Consider the following 19708-nt stretch of genomic DNA (forward strand, 5'->3'; position numbering starts at 1 on the left):
TATAATTTTTTGATAGAAAAAAGAGTCCTAAAATTCTTAAAAATCATATTAATCTCTTTAAAAATATTCTTGGATGTCGGATCAGCTTCGGACCGCCCAGATCTGTCCAAAATCCATAGTTTTAATTCTTATCAAAGTTGGATCGAACTACAGCCATCCGATCGCACCTGAAATTAGTTCTGGACTGTCGAATCACATTGATAATCTCTTATTCTCAGTCGAAAGTATCCTCAGCCATCGGATCTAATGATGGATTCATTTTCGATCATTCGATTGAGCAAAAAATCCTCTTATAAACTGACAACGAACAGCAGTCGTTGGATCGATCTTCAGATTAAATCTCAACCGTTGGATGGCACAAAATAGCTTTTGCTGTCCGTAGACCGCGCCTGTGGATCGTGTAACATTTTTGATGGACCGCACCCTGGCTCTATGGACCGAGCAGCCAGTTCACCGTACATCGAAGGCTATTTTCTTTATTTTTTAGGGTATTTTAGCTCCATTTTTGCTCCAATTTTTACTTAAAAAATTAAAAAAAATATACATTAAATTTCTCAAAAATTTCTCTTCATTTTGATATTTAAATTACTCAATTAAATTAATATCTATTTTTTTATAAATATACTCTAATTTTATATTTTTTAAAAATCACTTATTTTTAAAAAAAATTAATAAATTCATAAAATTAAGATTTTTAAGAAGATGTTAGCACCATAAATTATCAAAAATATCTATAATAAATATAAAAATATATCACTTATCACACTCCCCAACTTGAACTTTGCTCGTCCTCGAGTAAAAAAAAAATTTAGAATTAAGTATCGTTTAACTTAAAGTTTCAAATTTCACCAAATAATTTTCAAAAGACCATTGATATTCAGTAGAATGTAAATGAGGTATGTCATTGGGGTATTAATACTAGTCAATATGAGAGTTAAACTAAGAACACTAAATTTTTTTTAATTTTTTTCAAATTATCCCTACCTTTATCTCCAAATCATTCACCTTCATATGGACAAGTATATTGTTACTTCCGTCCTTCATTCGTCCTTCGTTTATTGATTGATTTTTTTTTCTCTTTTTTTTTTTAAACATTGTACTGCTATTGAGTGTCTTAACCCCTTAAGCTTTCTATTTGATCCATGTAGTGAGTTTTTAGTCAATGACTCCCAAACCAGATGGCTTTAGGGCACTAGGTATAAAATATTCTTCGAACCTACTTGCTCGAATCAAACAGGCTACGAGTTAAAACTAGCTTTACAACAAAGCTTCTTTGTCCTTCATACCTTTTGACACGAAACTCAATGCTTGTTTAGGCAAAGAGGCCCGGTTACTCAGCATGAAGTACTTGAAAACTTTACTTTTTTTTAAAAAAAATTTATATGAAGAAACATATAGTTACCCTACACAAGCCCATAAAAAGTTAACTCTTTTTTTTGATACTGATAGAAAAATTTAGAAATACTCAAAGAAAACTGTTTAAGTTCTAAGCTTAACTCTTTATTGAGTTTTCTTAATACTTGATCCCTTAATATCTCACAAACTCTCTGGTCTGTACATCAATTTTCTTTTAAAATGCTTGGTTTAACTTGATTCTTAAGTATCAGATGCTTAAATACTAAATACTAACTTACTTGAAGACTTTAAAAAAATTTTATTCTTCCCCCCAACTTAATCGACATTGTCCTCAATGGAGTAGGAAAAATGAAGGGTGCATGCAAAGAAAAAGAAAATGAGAGATATCACCTGATCCAAAAATCTTTTCAAAATTGGTTCTCCCTCCAACTTAGCCAATGTTGTCTTCAAATTCCTGCAAAAGACACTAAGCAAGACTCGATTATCCTAAATAAAATGTAAAAGAAAGTAAAGGCAAAAGCAAAAATTGAAAACTTGAAAACTGGATTACCTCCCAGGAAGCACTAAGTTTACCGTCTTCAGCCAGACCATGCCAATTCTTACTTATCCTGTGTCAAATACTGGATTGATAAATTTCAATGGTTTTGAATTGTCAATCTTAGGAAGATGGCCTATAATAAATTTTAATATTTTATTGTCAATCTTCAGAAAGTATTTTACATCCCCATTTTTAATTGTAGTAAGATAATTTCCAGATCCTTGTTTGTTGAAAATTTCTCCTACTTGTTCTTCTATAATGCTCATAAATTGAGTTTTTAGTTTAGGAGTTAAGTTCAATGCAATGGATACTGGAAGGATGTCATTTGATTTTAAATATGTATTCTCAAGTGTGACTGAGAACGATTTCAATTCTGGAGAGGATGGTGATTCTAAAGAAGAAGAACCGACTTCTAAGACCGAAGAAAATGAAACTTTTGATGGATATATCTCGGGTAGCTCATCAGCTCTCTTCTCAGTATTAATTTTGGACTCAAATTCTTCTATTAGGTTAGCTTCAGTACTAACCTCTTTTTCTAAATTTTCATTTTGACCAGCATCAGTACTAACCTCTCTCACTTGGTCTGAATATGGGTCCTTAAGAATCCTATTACTTCTAAGCTCAAAGATTACTTTGTCATTTTTAAATTAAGGATTCTTAGGTTGGATATTGGATTGTTGACTAGGTCCAGGTAGTTGGTGGATGATTAGGTTATTTTCAAAATTCGATATTGATTTATTTGGCAATTGACCTAGTCTCTCCTCATGGTAGATTCAGTTAATTGATCTATTTGTGCTTCTAGCCTGACGAGGGATTGTTATTGGGTCATGATCAATTATTGTAGTTGGTTTAATCTATCATCAGCTAGATTAGTCTGTTGAAAAGGTGGGTATGATGGCTGATTTTGATATGGTGGCTGGATAGATTGACTGGGCTGACCTCTATTGTAGGCATAATTCTGGTATGGAGGCCTATTCTGAAAGTTTTGTAAAGGAAGAATTTGAGTTTGAGCCTGAGTCTGTTGGGGTCTCCAAAAAAAATTAGGATAGTTCCTCCAGCCTGAATTATATGTGTGAGAGAATGGATCATTGACAGGTTTGGAGTAACCTTAAGTAGCTTGAACTTGTTCTTGAATGAAAGGTGAAAACTGTGCAGCCGTGGGATATTCGCTCACATGATGCGTCGGGCTAGCACAGATAGAATAAATCTCCTGATAATTAGAAGGTTGTGTGTATTGCATAGGAGATTGTAGATCTAAGGCTAAGCATTTATCTATAAGAAGGTCGACTTTATCTAATTTTTGAGCTAGCAGGTTCAAATCGACCTTAGAATTAAAATTTGAATAGAATGATGGGAACATTGAACGGTTATAGATGGAAGGAATAAAATATTCTTTCATCTACCTAGGTGGTTCTCAGAATTTCTAGCCATTTAATTTTTAGGTGTAATATGGATCAGTCGTTCAATTTCAAGATTAGGTTCAACTAGGTTAAAAAAATTATACCGTTCATGTATTAGTGCAAACCCTAATATGTGTGTTGTTGAGATTTTTTTTAGGACACCATGCATGTATTAGTGCAAACCCTAATATGTGTGTTGTTAAGATTTTTTTTTTTTAAGAAGGAGGAGAAAAAAAAGAGAAAAGAAAGAAAGATAAAGGTTCTAAAAGTGAGATCCTTAAGAAAAGTCTTAGACCTAAAGACGTAAGATGAGAAAAATTAGTTGTGGTTAAGTGTTAATTGTAGTCAAGTTAGCAAACAGTTAAACCTAGACACCTACTGATTTTTTAGACCTAACAGTTCGATGTAGAGTGGCTTAGTCTAGATACAAATTGGGTTTGTTCTCACTTCCTTCAACTAGCCAGGTAAGAGGTGAGGTCGTGGGGGTCCCCCTGTTGCTTGCTTTAGACACTAATTGAATTGGTCAGATAAGCTAACGGAACCAATTAAATAACCATAAATTCACTTAGGCTGAGCCTTTATAACCTCTAGCCTTAGACACCAGTTTCAGGAGGGAGTCCGGACTTACTTTACACGTGATTTGACCACAATACTCAAAACTGAACTCGATTAATACTAGGGGCCAATGTCTACTTGATTTTAGTTAGGCTAGGATTAATGTGGGATGCTGGTTGGTTGTTTTTGGGCCAAGAGATGGTGATGAAATCTCCACCTTATCTTGTTATGGGTGTTGCCCTTAAATTGATTTAAGATGAATCTGCACAATCAATTTCAAACAAGAAATTCTATACAACTAAATTAGATGCATGAAACTAATAAAACTTGAAAGCTTACCTTGTCTCCAGCGATCATCAAAAATAAATCTACAATGATGAATGCTCCTAAAAATTAAGTTTCTACTCTTGTCATGCAATTTTTATTAGGTTTATGTGGATGAATTTTAGGTTAATTTAAAAAAAAAATAGTTAGGGTTAGGGTTAGAGTTAGGATTGATCTCACCAAGCAAAATTTGAAGCTTTCTATCTTCTTCTTTTTTTTTTGAATTTTTAATTTTTTTTTGCATCAAGATAAAAAAAAATAAAAAAGTTAGTAAGTTAAATTTAAAAAAAAATTAAAAAATTAAATATTAAAATTATTGCCTTCTCCGGCAACGGCTCCAAAAATTGATACGATCGCGATGTTGTCGTTAGGACACCATAATTATCAATCAAATTCCGACTTCAATAAAAATTAAAAATACATAGAAAGTAGTGAGTCAGATCGAATCCACAGAGAAAGCAGAATTTTGATTTGAAATCTTTGATTTTGCAAAAAAATAAAATTTTAGAGAAAGTAATTTAAGTCAGAAAATAAAAATTAAAAATATAAAAAATAAATCGAGTTCTAAGATCTACTAACTAGATCCTAGCATCTACTTACAATAAAAATAAATAATAGGAGTTTAAAAAGTATAAAATAAATCGGGTACTAAGATCTACTAACTAGATCCTAGCATCTACTTGCGAAAAATAAAAGACAAGAATTTAAAGTGTAAGAAAATAAATTTTACATTAATTAAAATTAAAATTTAAGTATAAATAATTTAACAAGAATAATAAAATAAAAATAAAACTATAACAAAGATTTGAAGTTGATCAGCTCAGCCTCGTCGGGAAGATGGTTGATGACCTCTCCATCTTCCGTTGTACTCTGTAGAGCAAACTGGTTTCTCTCCTTCTTTTCCTTGGATCCTTATATCTATCTAATTTTTTTTCTATACTTTTTACTCAATTTTTTTCTACTCTAAAAGCTTATTCCCGGACCCCTTATTTATAGATGAATTTTTCATAATTTTTTGATAGGAAAAGGAGTCCTAAAATCCTTAAAAATCATATTAATCCCCTTAGAAATATTTCTGACCGTCAGATCAGCTTCGGACCGCCCAGATCTCTCCAAAATTCATAGTTTTAATCCTTATCAAAGTCAGATCGAACCACAGCCATCCGATCATGCCTGGGATTAGTTTGGACCATCGGATCGCACTGATAATCTCTTATTCTCAGTCGGGAGCGTCCTCAGCCATCGGATCTCATGATGGATTCATTTTCGACCATCCGATCGCGCAAAAAATCCTTTTATAAACTGGCAACGAATATCAGCCATTGGATCGATCTTTAGATTAAATCTCAGTCATTGGATGGTGCAAAATAGCTTCCACTGTCCGTAGACCGTGCCTGTGGACCGCGTAACATTTTCGATGGACCGCGCCTTGGCTCTGTGGATCGAGCGGCCGATCCACTGTACATCGAAAGCTATTTTTTTTATTTTTTTAAGATATTTTAGCTCTGTTTTCGCTCCGATTTTCACTTGAAAAATTAGAAAAAATATGCATTAAATTTTTTAAAAATTTTTCTTCATTTTGGTGTTTAAATTACTCAATTAAATTAACATCTATTTTTTTATAAATATACTTTAATTTTATTTTTTTTAAAATTATTTATTTTTTAAAAAAATTTAATAAATTCATGAAATTAGGATTTTTAAGAAGATGTTAGCACCATAAATTATCAAAAATATCTACAATAAATATAAAAATATATTACTTATCACACTCTCCAACTTGAATTTTGCTCGTCCTCGAGTAAAGAAAGAATTTAGAATTAAGTACCGTTTAACTTAAAGTTTTAAATTTCACTAAATAATTTTCAAAAGACCATTGATATTCAATAGAGTGTAAATGAGGTATATCATTGGGGTATTAATACTAACCAATATGAGAGTTAAACTAAGAACACTAAACTTTTTTTGAATTTTTCTAAATTATCTCTACCTTTATCTCCAAATCATTCACCTTCATATGGACAAGTATATTATTACTTCCGTAATTCATTTATTGATTAATTTTTTTTTCTCTCTCTTTTTTTTTAATATTGTACTGCTATTGAGTGTCTTAACCCCTTAAGCTTTCTGTTTGACCCATGTACCGAGTTTTCAGTTAATGACTCCCAAACCATATGGCTTTAGGGCACTAGATATAAAATACCCCTCGAACCTACTTGCTCGAATCAAATAGGCTATGAGTTAAAACTAGCTTTACAATAAAGCTTCTTTGTCCTTCATACCTTTTGACGTGAAACTCAATACTTGCTTAGGTAAAGAGGCCCGGTTACTCAGCATGAAGTACTTGAAAACTTTACTTCTTCTTTTTTTTTTTAATTTTTATACGAAGAAACATATAGTTATCCTACATAAGCCCATAAAAAGTTAACTCTTTTTTTTGATACTGGTAGACAAATTTAGAAATGCTCAAAGAAAACTGTTTAAGTTCTAAGCTTAACTCTTTATTGAGTTTTCTTAATACGTGATCCCTCAATATCTCACAAACTCTCTGGTCTGTACATCAATTTTCTTTTAAAATACTTAGTTTAACTTGATTTTTAAGTATAATTAGATACTTAAATACTAAATACTAACTTACTTTAGGACTTTAAAAATTTTTTATTCTCCCTCCAACTTAATCGACATTGTCCTCAATGGAGTAGAAAAAATGAAGGGTGCATGCAAAAAGAAAGAAAAGGAGAGATGTCACCTGATCCAAAAATCTTTTCAAAATTAGTTCTCTTCCCAACTTGGCCAATATTGTCTTCAGATCCCTACAAAAGACACTAAGCAAGATTCGATTATCCTAAACAAAATGCAAAAGAAAGCAAGGCAAAAGCAAAAATTGAAAACTTGAAAACTGGATTGCCTCCCAGGAAGTGCTAAGTTTACCGTCTTCAGCCAGACCATGCCAATTCTTACTTATCCTGTGTCAAATACTGGATTGACAAATTTCAATGATTTTTGCTTGCCAATCTTAGGAAGATGGTATATAATAAATTTTAATATTTTATTGCCAATCTTCAAAGTTTTGGCCTATAAAATTCTAATTGAATGAGTTCCTCGAGGATGGATTTGTCATAAGCCTAAATTATCATAAAGAACATTAAACAAAATCCATTACAAAATTGTACATTTTCATCAAATTATCTTAAACAAATTATGAATATTATAAATAATGCATAAGGTTATTCCTAAACTCTTGATGTTTTAAAAACTAGGGTTCACCATTACACCAAACAAAATTTTATACAAAATTTTGATAAAAGGAGAAAGACAACAAAAATAAACCTTTCGATCCGAAACTGTGCATGGCAACTAGCACATTGTTGGCTTTTGTACAAAATCTTCCTCCCCTAAGCACTAGTATCCTGTATGTGCAAGATGGACGTCCATAAGAGCCAAGTTGTAAATGCTGTGTGAATTACATTAAGGGGCAAAATTAGGAGAAGCTGATCCAACTTTGCCTAGGTTCTGTGCGGAAAGAACCTAGTTGGTTGTCTCAACTACATTGACAGGCCAAGATTTTTGTTCTTCTTCTTTCTTTTTTTAGTGGGCTCTACTAAAAAGCATAAATAAAGTATTAAATGCGTATTGAAAAATGATTAGAAAATAATGTATCTCCCATATTATAACATCCTATGTACAAAAAGTTATAATTTGACAAAGAATGTCATAATATACTACGAGACGTTATAATTTTTTCTAAAGAGGAAAGACATTTTCGTCATTCAAAATTTTAAATGAAAAAAAAATTATAGACATTAAATGTATATTGAAAAATGGTTGGACAAAAATGTCTCTCCCATATTATGACATTTTGGAACCAAATTTTGACTTTCTGTGCACGAAAAGTCATAATTTTACCACAAAATATAATAATATATTACAGAATATCATAACTTTTTCCAAAGAGAAGGAGTTTTTTCATCATTCAAAATTTCAAACAAAAAAACAAAACTGTAGGTATTAAATATGCGTTGGAAAGTGATGACTATATAGATCAATCGGATAAGATAGTGCATTCCATATCATATTTTGTACACCGCTCACGATGCATAAAGAATTTCTCAATGGATAAGGTCAACCCAAGTTCAATCCAGTTCACTGGAATAGGCCTTTCAAGACTTGTCATTTGTTCAGTGTGCTTCTCCTTTCACATGATCATAGTTGGGCTTCGTCCAAGATTGGACATGGGCCAAATCGAGCAAAACAGCCCTAGCCTAAGCTAGAAGCAAGGTTGCGTTTGAGCCTGGTTGGAAATTGCTCAAGTTGGGTCTAGCATTAATTTAACCAAGTTTAGAGTTCACTTTTGAACGACCCCGGATCAGGCTTCCACTCACCACTTAAACATCTAAATCATAGATATTTTCAAGGCAAGAAAAAACCTGAAGGAGAAAACACTTTTATACTAAAAAATTCTTCTTTTGGATCTTCAGAAAACTACTTTGCTACACTATATGAAATTAGCAAGAACTACTTAAAATAGGCTCAGTGATTTCCTATGGTTCTCTTCATATTTACATGTATTTTTTCCTTCTTCTGGGAAAGACTCTTGCTTCCTGCTATCAGATTATTCATCATATGATTTCCTTGAATGGCAATTACGTGTTTTGGTAAGTTAAGAGTTGCTTATCTGCAAAACAGGGCTTCAGCCCAGTGGTCCCACTCATTTTTATTTGCGAAGTCATGTTTTTCCAGCCGTAGAACGTGTTTTCTCAGGTTGACATGACTTACTGTTGCATGTTCAATATAACCGATGACACCTCACTAATTTACTTTTCTCAAAACAAACAGCAAGCAGGAAATCTTCTTGTCTCAAAATCACTAACTTTTCCATAGAAAGCAATTAGGCCGGCTTCTTCGATCAAAGTAAGAATCACCCTAATCTTCCACCTGTAGACTCATTGGGTCCCACAGGAGCAAATTGCATTGACCTCCCGGCGCAAATCAAGGCCTACTATCGACTGTGCTCATTAAAAATAGAAAACAGAAAAACAGAATAGTGAAGAAGAGCTGAAACGATTCAGACTCTCTCAATAAAAAAGGAGCATCCACAGAAGCAATAGCAAAGCCGTTCACTTAACAGAGAGCCCTTGCTCCTTCCATCCCCTACACTGAAAGATTCCACATGTTTCATCCCTTGGTGTTTAGATCTGCTGCCAGCCTCGTGTCATTATAATAACCTCCCTTCCCTTCTCCTCAGAAGAGAAGCATTGGAAAGGGCTCCGGAGGAACATGACGCACGTTTAAAGCTGGCGAACCAACGATTCCGGCATCCCGGAGTCTGTCTTCAATTGATATAAAGAACAACGAAAAAAGCCAGCTCTGTGCATATATAATTGGTAAGAGTGAGAGTACAGGGCTTCTCAGGAACAGGGTGGTTCATGTGCATGGGAATAACTTTGCTCGTATTAGTTTGTAGTTTAATGAAAGCTTTTACTTTTCCACTGCTTTCTCGTGAAGTTAGGCTAAGGATGGCTCGGTTGTCTCATTCAGAGCTATCAGAAAGAGGTTTTTTTTCTCTTTTGTCAGCTTTGCTTATTTACGCAACTGTTTGAAGAAAATAATTATTCACAGGTCGCTCTGATAATACCTATGAATGTAATGTTACCTAACAAGTCAGATCGAAGTAATTAGAATCCCATGAATGGTTGTGATGCCATTATCTATCAAGAAGTTTTTTTTTCCAGTTTTCCTTTGATATTGCTTTGACAATAAATACTTGAATAGAGAGAATTTTACAGATGTTTAAGGTCCCATGGACCAACAATAATTGTGGCATGGTGCACACGTTACGCATCATATATTTAAGGGGAAGGAGAATTTGAGAGATGCTAATCTATGATCCAATCGTAATTTAGTTCTACTTAGCTCCCAAGTAATCCAAGTTCGCCAAGCAAGTAAACCGTTGCACTCGCGAGCTGTCTGTTGGTGGGATTGAAACGTCTAATTTAATCCCCAATTTGTAAGGGACGGCAAAGTTCTTCTTGCTACGCCCTCAATGACCACTCGTTGGAGTTTTCTTAAAATAATCAAAAGACAGAACCGTGGATTCTAAATTGCAAAATTACCTGGCATAATGAAGGCTAACGCATTATACAAAGTACAAATAAGAACATGGTATGGTGCAACATGATCTTACAAGTTAGAACTTCCTTGAAAACACGGAGTTATGCCACTCATGGATTAGTGCTTGCAAGTGGGTCCGATAGGTAGGCAGGTGCATGGAATGGAAGCAATTAGATTAGAGCATGCATGGTCTATTTCTACCCATCATTCTTTAGTAGTACGTTGTACATGCATGTGGGCATGTCAAATGTTCATTATTTGAATCATCATTGCTCCAAATATGATGTCTACATTAAGCAAAATGATGCATATTTCACTATGCACATTCCTTTGACTGGCTTGTTTACATTACAAAAACATTGTTATTCTTTCAATGCTAACAATCGGATGCTAGATAAACAGAATTACATTAAACAACTAGCTAGAAAAAGGTTAATGTAGATATAGTCGGATAGCCCACAAGCCGTACCTGTGCATGCGCTCGGCGCCGATCAGCAGTTCATGCATCTAACAGAAGTTACTTCAAACACCTCTCCAAACCCTAAAGGCTCTAGTTCTATCCTCTTACAAAGTGAGGGATGCTTTCATGAATACAGTGAGCCCTACTATCGTAGTTCCTTAAAACTTTTGGAAAAAAGAAAGAGAATGAATTTTTAAAAAGTGCATGGTCCATGCAAAGTACATGCTACCACAGATAAATCGGAAAATATACATGGAGTAAGACAATCTTCGGAATGTGAATATATATTGCTTTAAAAGGTTATTTGATAACTTTTACTCAAATTTTAACAAATTAAAAGACTACTGTTTGATGATGCTATTGTGGTCACTTCACTGGGTGCGTCGAATGATTGTCAATGGACCTCTATGTACCCTTGAAAAATCATTGTATGGACCCATTTATATATCTTCCTTTTCTGAGAGGTCCCTCAAGCTACTCACTTTGACATATCCGCAATGGTGGGAAAGATTTACGAACTAACTGGTAGAATTTAACGTAAACTTGCATGTGTAATACTAATTGGAGCACTATGCGCCCATGTTTTATTACTAAATTAATGCTGAAGACTTCTCTTTATTCTTAAGCAAGGGACCTCACAAGTAATGCCACTTGAAATAATTTTCAAGTATGTTCTGTTGACGAATGAATTTATGTAGGCATCTTCTCCAACTCTGGACACCCATAGAACTTATACCTAAAGACATATATGGTTCAAGTTTCCATCCCATGGGTCTCTGTGTGTGTGGGTGGGTGGGTCGTGACAGATATGATACTGAATATGACCCTAATCCTAATGGATCGAGTGGATGGGAATGCCCTTATTTTATATCTCCACATGTGCAGGAACAGGAGTCATGAACTATAGCCACCGCTGAAGAAAAGTGTAGGGTCCTCCATGCCCCCCCCCCCCCCCCCCCCCCCCTCATCATTGCATTATATATCAGGCTCGTAGTAATGCTCTGAACGACCATGGAAAAGTCCCCCAGAAGAGAACCCAGCACTGTTAATGCTATGCCCGCTGCGTACTATAACTTCTTCCCCAATAGAACTTCTCATCCCCTCCAGCTGGTCTTCCCTGGGTGGATTTCTCCGGCAATGCTCCGTATGAAGACCAAGCGTTCCTATATGGCTTCCTATTGGACCTCACCAACCACTTACACATGCAGGGTCCCAGCTCTTCTTCTTTTCCATATTTTATTTTTAAATTTCTCTGATAAGGCACTGTCATAATTCATAGCACAGTAAATTGGTATTAGACGGACGAAATCAATCAAATAGATCAGAAAGTCAGCAGGATTATTACATCATAATTTAGTAGCAATGCAGTTAATGATGATAGTTCTAAAATGACCCAGTCGCAGCCCTAGCCCGTATTTAAACCCCTGTCAGTTATTAATTGGAGTAACTCCTCCATCTTACCAAACCCGCAGAAACCTGCATCGGTGTTTGGTCCCGCTCTACACCATTCGCCCCTGAGGACCGTTTCCTTTTTATCTTCTCTGTACCGGCTACACAGCACCAACGGCTACGCTAGCTCGCCAAAACCAAACACCTACATCTACCACAAAAAAATTAAAAATTAAAAATTAAAAAAAAAAAAGGGGTACCATGTGGTCCACTGAGTCTACAATTCTAGAGTCCTCTAAAGCCCATCCAACGCCCGGTAATGAATGGCCAGAGATGTACTGTTCCAGTGATTACAGGATCAATTGATACAGACCGCAAAGGCATCCGTGTATTCATAATCTCTCTATCTCTTTCCTGTTGATGGAGACCACTCCACACGTCAAGACAAGACCAGTGACTGACTCGTAATTCCACACACACCCACGCAACCTCGTTATCCAAGGTCCGCAGTATTAACCACTTTGTGTGTTACCCAAGCCCGTTCATTAGACCGTGCACAAAAACAAACAACACTCCCGAGTACAACCAAAAAGCAAAAGTTAACACCCTTTACACCCTCTATCTCAAATCCAACGGCGCACAGAAATCTATCACTTTTCTGCATAAAATAGAAAATTAGGCCTCCAACTGTCGGCTCCCTACTGGCTGGCTACGCCGGCGGTGGTGGCGCTGGCGTCCTCCGAGGCGGAGGGCGAGTCGGACACCGAGTCGAAGGACTCGAGCGATGGCGAGACTTCTCCACGGATCTCCTCGATCATCTTGACCACGTGGCCGATTCTGGGCCGCTGATCAGGCGACGTCGCCGTGCACCCCATGGCGATCTGGAGCGTCCCCACCAACTCCTCCTCGATCCCCTTGTACCGCATCAGCTCCAGGTCGAACACCTCTGCCGTCCACTCCTCCCTCACCACCGACTGCACCCACCGCGGCAGGTCTATTACTCCGCCGCCACCGTCGGCCGCTGGCTTCCCGGTAAGGAGCTCCAGCAGCACCACGCCGAAGGCGTACACGTCCGCCCGCTGCGACGACCAGGGCCGGCGCCCGTCCGCCGGCGCCTCCGGGGAGCGGTACCCGCCGTACCGCGCGGCAGCCGCGGGGCCAAGGAGGGCCAGCCCGAAGTCGGCGAGCCGTGCGTTGCCGGTCTTGTCGATGAGGATGTTGGAAGACTTGATGTTCCCGTGGGCCAGCTTCGGCGCCTTGCTCGCGTGGTGGATAAAAGCCAGCCCCCTCGCCGCCCCCGCCGCGATCCTCATTCTCGTCGTCCAATCCAACGGCGTCCGCCCCGGTCCTCGATTTCCTTAAAATAGTCCCCAAAAAGAAGCATCCAATGCATGAGATTCAGTATTTACCAAAATGCCACTGCGAAAGGTGACGGGACGCGACAGAGATGGGGTTACCACTCACTTACCGTGGAGGAGAGAGTAGAGGCTGCCGTTGGGCATGTACTCGTAGACGAGGAGCTTCTCGTCGCGGGCGGAGTAGTAGGCTTTGAGAGGGACGAGGTTGGGGTGGCGCAACCGGCCGAGGGCCTCCATGTGGTGCTCGAACTCGCGCTTTCCTGCGACCTGGACGTCGCGGAGGCGCTTGACGGCGACGATGCTGCCGTCGTCGAGGACGGCCTTGTACGCAGTCCCGTAACCTCCTTTCCCCAGCATCTCCGCCGAAGCCCGGAGCAAGTCCTCCAGCTCGAACCGCTTGGCGTCGTCCAGAAACACCATTCTTCCACGCTCGAACCCGCCGCCAGCAGTGCCAGTGGCGCCGCCTCCCTGGGATGCGTAGGGGCTGGAGGAGTAGACAATCTTCTCCCCCTCATGAAGCCGGGACGGGTTCTTCCGAGCGAACTTCCGCCAGAAGTAACAAAACAAAAGGCCGGAGACGATGACGAGCACGGCGAAGTCCCCGACCACGATGGCAACCACCGCGACTCGGCTCATGCGGCCGGGGGTTGGGTGGTGGCGCTCACTGGGGGGGGCGACCTCCGGCTTGGAGGAGGGGGAGGAGGCGACGACCGCAGCGGCGGGGGGGACGGGGGCGGCGGCGGAGCTGTTGTCGGTGGGGCGGCTGGGGTCGCTGACGGCGTCGCGGCAGCTGGCAAGCGGGGTGCCGCAGAGGGCCGGGTTCCCGGCAAATGCGGCGGCTGGGAAGGCGGCCAGAGATGGAGGGATAGCGCCGGACAGCATATTAGAGGAGACATTTAAGTCCTGGAGGTTGGGGAGGGCGAGGCCGGAGATGGGGCCGGAGAGGCGGTTGGAGTCGAGGCGGAGGGTGAGGAGACGGGAAAGCCGGTTCAGCGACGCCGGCACGGAGCCGGAGAGGCTGTTGTGAGAGAGATCGAGGCGGTAGAGGCGGGAGAGAGACGAAATAGAGGGTGGTATGGGGCCGGAGAGGTTGTTGTGGGAGAGGAAGAGGAGTTTGAGGGCGGGAAGTGGGGAGAAGTCGGGAACGGCGCCGGAGAGGCGGTTGGATTTGAGGCTGAGAACGCGGAGCTGGTCGAGGCGGGTGAGGGCCTGGAGGGCGTCGGGGCTGGAGAGGGCGAGCCCCTCGAGGACGAGGCGGGTGACGCGGCCCTGGGCGCAGGAGACGCCCAGCCACGTCGAGCACGGGGCTGGTTCCGATCGATTCCAGCTCGCCAGCTTCTGAGCCGGGTCCGACAGGGCGCGGAAGGCCAGCAGCGTGCTCAGGTCCCCATCGAACGATGACGAAGAGACTTCCACCCCGAAAGAGTGCTCAAAGAAGAATAGAAAAAGGAGGGGTGGGAGCAAGCGTTGGAAGAACTGGAGCTTCCTCTTGTCCTCCATTTCCTTCTTTCGCTCTTCCGAAAGACAAGAGAGTGAGGAGAGAAGAGAGAGGAATACAACGCTTTTGTAGCGGTGCTGCCTGGTGCTGCTAGGGTTTGGGATGTCTCTTTCGCTATCACTTTCTACTGTGGCCCTAGAGGAGGGGCCTGAATGTAATTGTGGTGGAAGGGGTGAGGGTGAGGCTTTGTTGCGTGTCGGATTAGGTGGGGAAGTGAGAGAGATGGAGCTGCGGTTACTTTGGGAAGCGGTGGTGAGATGATGGGATGGAGAGGAGAGGCCGTTGCCACGGCTTTGGTCTGCTAACTCCGTCCCAGCTTTATGGTCAAGGGGCTTGTGGATTTCGAAGTCAAAATAAAAAAATACAAACGGTGGCCATTTTATATTTAATTTAATGCGAACATTGCGTTTGGATCCCGCCCGCCTTTTTACAACGTCCAGAGGGGTTGATGGACCGCCAGGGTTTCATTACGGAAGTGACCAAGGTGACGTGGAGTCTAAAGCTCGAATCTGTTCTGGCCCGCGCCAGCTGCCTCCTGGCTTGGTACATGGTGGGTTTCCTTTTGGCAGTGGGGGCACATGATACGTTCTGGACACGGTTGGCACTTTTGTTTACTGAAACAAAGTGTGATTAGAACCGCAAAGCTACGAGTCAGCTTAACGACAAAGGTAAAAAGCATATAAATGATGAACATTAGTGATGAACGTACGTACAAAAAGAAGCAGCAGGTCGTAGAAAACAAATGTCACACGAGAGAAATAATTTACGTTTTATGGGTATCTGGATGTGATTGCAGATCTATGAGTGAAATTGGTGACTAGATATGATATGAACATGTTAAGCAAACTACCAACAAGATCAAATATATGAATTTTGTGACCTAGTTAGAATAAAGGGTTCCATCTAATTGGAGGGTTCTCGTGCATCTCTGTATAAATGTGTTGGCAAAGCATTGCAGATGATAAGCTACATAATAAATAACCACCTTCCAAATATCTCCTAATTCGTGAATAACAATGAATATGGGATTATAGTCAAATCCTCCTTGCAAGCACCACGAAATTTTATCATCTTTGTAAGCTACTAGCTATGGGACGTACTCCACGTACCGGTCTAGTAAGAATAACTATTCAAACACTTTCGAACTCCATAAAAAAATTATCATGTAAAATCGAATATGATTTATACGAAATAATTTGATTTAATTTCTTGAGTAATATATTCACGTATTTATGATAAATTTTGTACTACAAGATTTATTCCGTAGGTTAATTTTATTATTACAGTGTTTTGGAGATACTTAAAAAAGACTAAACATATCCATTACATTTCATGTCATAATTATCAAATAAAATAGCTTAGACAAATAGACAGTAAACTCTCCTACAACCTATGAAATAGCCTAACTTAGGGAAATAGGGATTTTAAATTAGGCTGAATGTTTATTGCCACTTGATATAGAACAATAAATCCAGTTTTCTTTGGATATTATAGCGCCTTCAAAAACATGCTGATCTTGTTAAGCTTTTCAAGGAATTATGTATTACTTAATTGTATTCTACATTCCATAATCTTAATTATTAACCAAATAATGATGCATCTTTTCCCATTTTTTTTTTCTCAAAAAATCTCTTATATGGTCAAACCTTTCATACCAATATATCACACATCATAATGTCTTAAAAGGCATGCTACAAATATGTTATCTCACAATATAATGTTTGATGCTATTATGAGAGGTTGTATTAGGTCGACCTACAAGCACAAACATGATGACACAATGCCACGATGATTACAGCTAAAATTAATATATATGTATATACATATATTAGAATTATGATGCAATCATCATTGTCACATTAAATATTTCTACTTACCTTGTCAGCTTAAGATGATTTAAGTCTTCAGTCTTCTTCAATCTTCTCTCTCTCACACACATATGCGTGCGCGCGCACATGCACTCACCATACACACTCTTGACATACCGAAGGAGCCTTGACACACTTTAATACTTAAGTTCAAACTAAGGAAGCTGGCCCTATTTTTTTATTTTTTATTTTTGCTTTCTTCTTACGTGGCATTTGCTTTCCTTCCATTGTGTTTTAGAGGAAATTGTTGCCTTGGTTGAGGTATATATCACCTTTACAGTGGTAAAACCTTTTCTCCTGTTACTTGAACTTAAATTTATCATATATATAGTGCCCACGAATTTGTTGGTCCAAAGGCTCATGATGGATCAGGAAATGAAACAATAGAGGACAACTCAACCAAATTACTACTGGACCCTACCATAAGAGTTTTCAATCAATTGTCATCTTAATGATAGAATAAAATTGTCAGAATCATAGACTTGCTAAAGTTATCTTCTTATACCTTTTTTCCGTTAAGTGAATTTAACTTAAAAGGAAATGTACAATCATGGACCCTTTTTTTTGTCTAAGATGCTTATTTTGATGATTGTTTGTATTGCAGAATAGCATCTTTTGGCACCACAATATGCGATTACTTTGAAAGTTCTATTGTTTTCTTTGGTACGTTCATTTTATTGGAATTAATTTTTCTTTTATTTATTCACTCATATATGAACCAAGAAAAGAAAAGTTTATAAAATAATATGTAACTTTGACATCTTCCATGCAAACTCATGAACTTTACCCTTTCGGGGATTAATTTTTTAATTTTTAAATTGACAAAAGTGTGATTTTAATTAAAATACTCAAGAATGGTTAGGCGAGCATGTTAGCACCTCTCACCTAAGTTCTTACCCTTGAAGGCGGTCTTAGGGATCAAATATGTTACCGCATTATTGTTAAAGCAATTTTAAATCAGCTTTTAAACACTTTTCCACAGAGAAGGTGACTGAAGTCGCCACTGTTTCAAGGGTGGAACAGAAAAGAAAGAGAGCAGATCCTAAATAGACACAAATAGCCCACCAAACTCCAAAGGAAGCAGCCCAAAGTTCAGATCAGCTCTTAAATATAGGATCAGATGATGAAAGAAGATGACATCTTTGCTTCAAATCCTCAACCTTCACCAATCTCGATTGTCCCCTTGCAAGTGATGGAGATATTTCCAAGGCCAGTTGCAAAGTCGTAGCCAACTGCATCTTAGAGGTGGGTAGCTTCAAAACATACATGTTGTGCTTCTCCCTTGATAACAATACCAATACCCCCTGTCCCTTCAACCAGTCACCATGGCAACGTAATAACTTCTCCAATATCAAGCTCGATGTAGTCCATAATCTTGGTAGTCTCTATTTCAAGGTTAATGGCGTTGTTAGTCTCTATACCGAGGTTGTTTTTTTTTTTTTGATGAAATTGAGTTAGAAAAAGCCTAACTCAAGATATATTATAGATAATATAAATTTGCAGCATTGTGACGTTGGGGAGCGATGTTAATCAGATGAGGAGAGATACCACTTCTCTCTTCAGCAAAACCTATTGATGGGATTACAGGTTACAAGTTAACAGATCTGTAGGTTTTTCCTGTCAACAGATTTACAGGTTATCATCCTGAAAAGTTTGCAGCAGTAACCTTTCCAATTTTCTAAAGAGCAGAGTGTCGGTAGGCAGAACCATTGAGGTGGTGATTGGGAGAAAATCAGCTATGTTGCAAGTGAGTTGCAGCAAGCAAAAGCAAGATATCTTATATGTGCAATCTGTTCCTGGTGTCACGCGCAATAGAGTCGCCCACCAATGCTGTGATGGATTGAGTTACCGTGGAGATGGTTTCATTGTCGAAATGGGAAGAGTGTGATGCCCAGAAAAGAAACAACTTTGAGCATTAGAGTGCAATAGACTTTGGGAGATAGGCATGAAAGTCGAAGCAATGCTTATTACGATCCTTCCAAATATGGACTCGCTGCTAACAACATATCCAATCTAGACAATATATTTTTCCTACAGTCTTGCAGCTTCCATGTAGTCCATAGATCCTCTAGAGTATTGGATAGGTCATCCGAAAGAAAATTTTCAAAAAGCATGAGCCAGATCCTTCTTGAGAATGTACATTGCATGAATAAATGATCTGCCGTTTCGCAGGCATCGTCACATGAGGTGCATATGTTTGTTCCATGCCAACTATGCTTGACAAGATTGCTTTTGGTTAAGAGTTTGTCATGATAGGCAAAGTGAATGAAGAATTTGATCTTCTCAGGGATCTTTATTTTCATAGAATCGTACTAATGTATGGTTCGATTCCGTCATCATTTAGGAATCGGTAACAACTTTCGATCAGAAATTTCTTATCAGAGAACCATCACCATTCCACTGCATCTGAATGATTGGAGAGCTGAATTGTTGACAGACAGTTCCTTAAAGTATGAAACTCTAGGAGGCCATATAACCCTGGGAGAAAAAACCAACTTTCACTATGTGCAAATCTATCGATGACCCTTGCCACAAGAAGATCCTTGTTAGTTGAAAAAGTATAGAGCAATGGAAATCAATCCTTGAGTGGTTGTTGGAGCAGCCAAGAATCATGCCAGAATGAAGTACTCCTCCCATTTTGAATATGAAATTTCATCAGATTGCGAAATAATTCTTTCACCTAGTGAACACTTTTCCAGAAATGTGAGGTTCTCTACTAAACGTGTGTTTGTAAGGAAAGAGTTTGGCCTTTATAGTAACCTCTTCTACGAGCAACTGCCAAGGTTTGGATGATTCAGTGAATAACTTCCACCACCATTTGCAAAAGAGAATCTTATTCAGTAATTGAAGA

The 19708-nt window shown here is 38.8% G+C and overlaps 1 protein-coding gene across 1 annotated transcript; it reads right to left on the reverse strand.

Annotated features, from left to right (window-relative positions):
- Positions 1–12694: 12694 nt before the first annotated feature.
- Positions 12695–15260, reverse strand: LOC105041250 (probable leucine-rich repeat receptor-like protein kinase At1g68400). Its single transcript, XM_010918131.4, has 2 exons — positions 13602–15260; positions 12695–13490 (listed from the first exon to the last, which is right to left on the reverse strand). The coding sequence occupies exons 1-2, from the start codon at positions 14989–14991 to the stop codon at positions 12832–12834; spliced, it is 2049 nt and encodes a 682-aa protein (XP_010916433.1). The 5' UTR covers positions 14992–15260; the 3' UTR covers positions 12695–12831.
- Positions 15261–19708: the final 4448 nt, after the last annotated feature.

The sequence above is a fragment of the Elaeis guineensis genome, chromosome 3 (genome assembly GCF_000442705.2).
Source record: "Elaeis guineensis isolate ETL-2024a chromosome 3, EG11, whole genome shotgun sequence".
Taxonomy (NCBI): Eukaryota; Viridiplantae; Streptophyta; class Magnoliopsida; order Arecales; family Arecaceae; genus Elaeis; species Elaeis guineensis.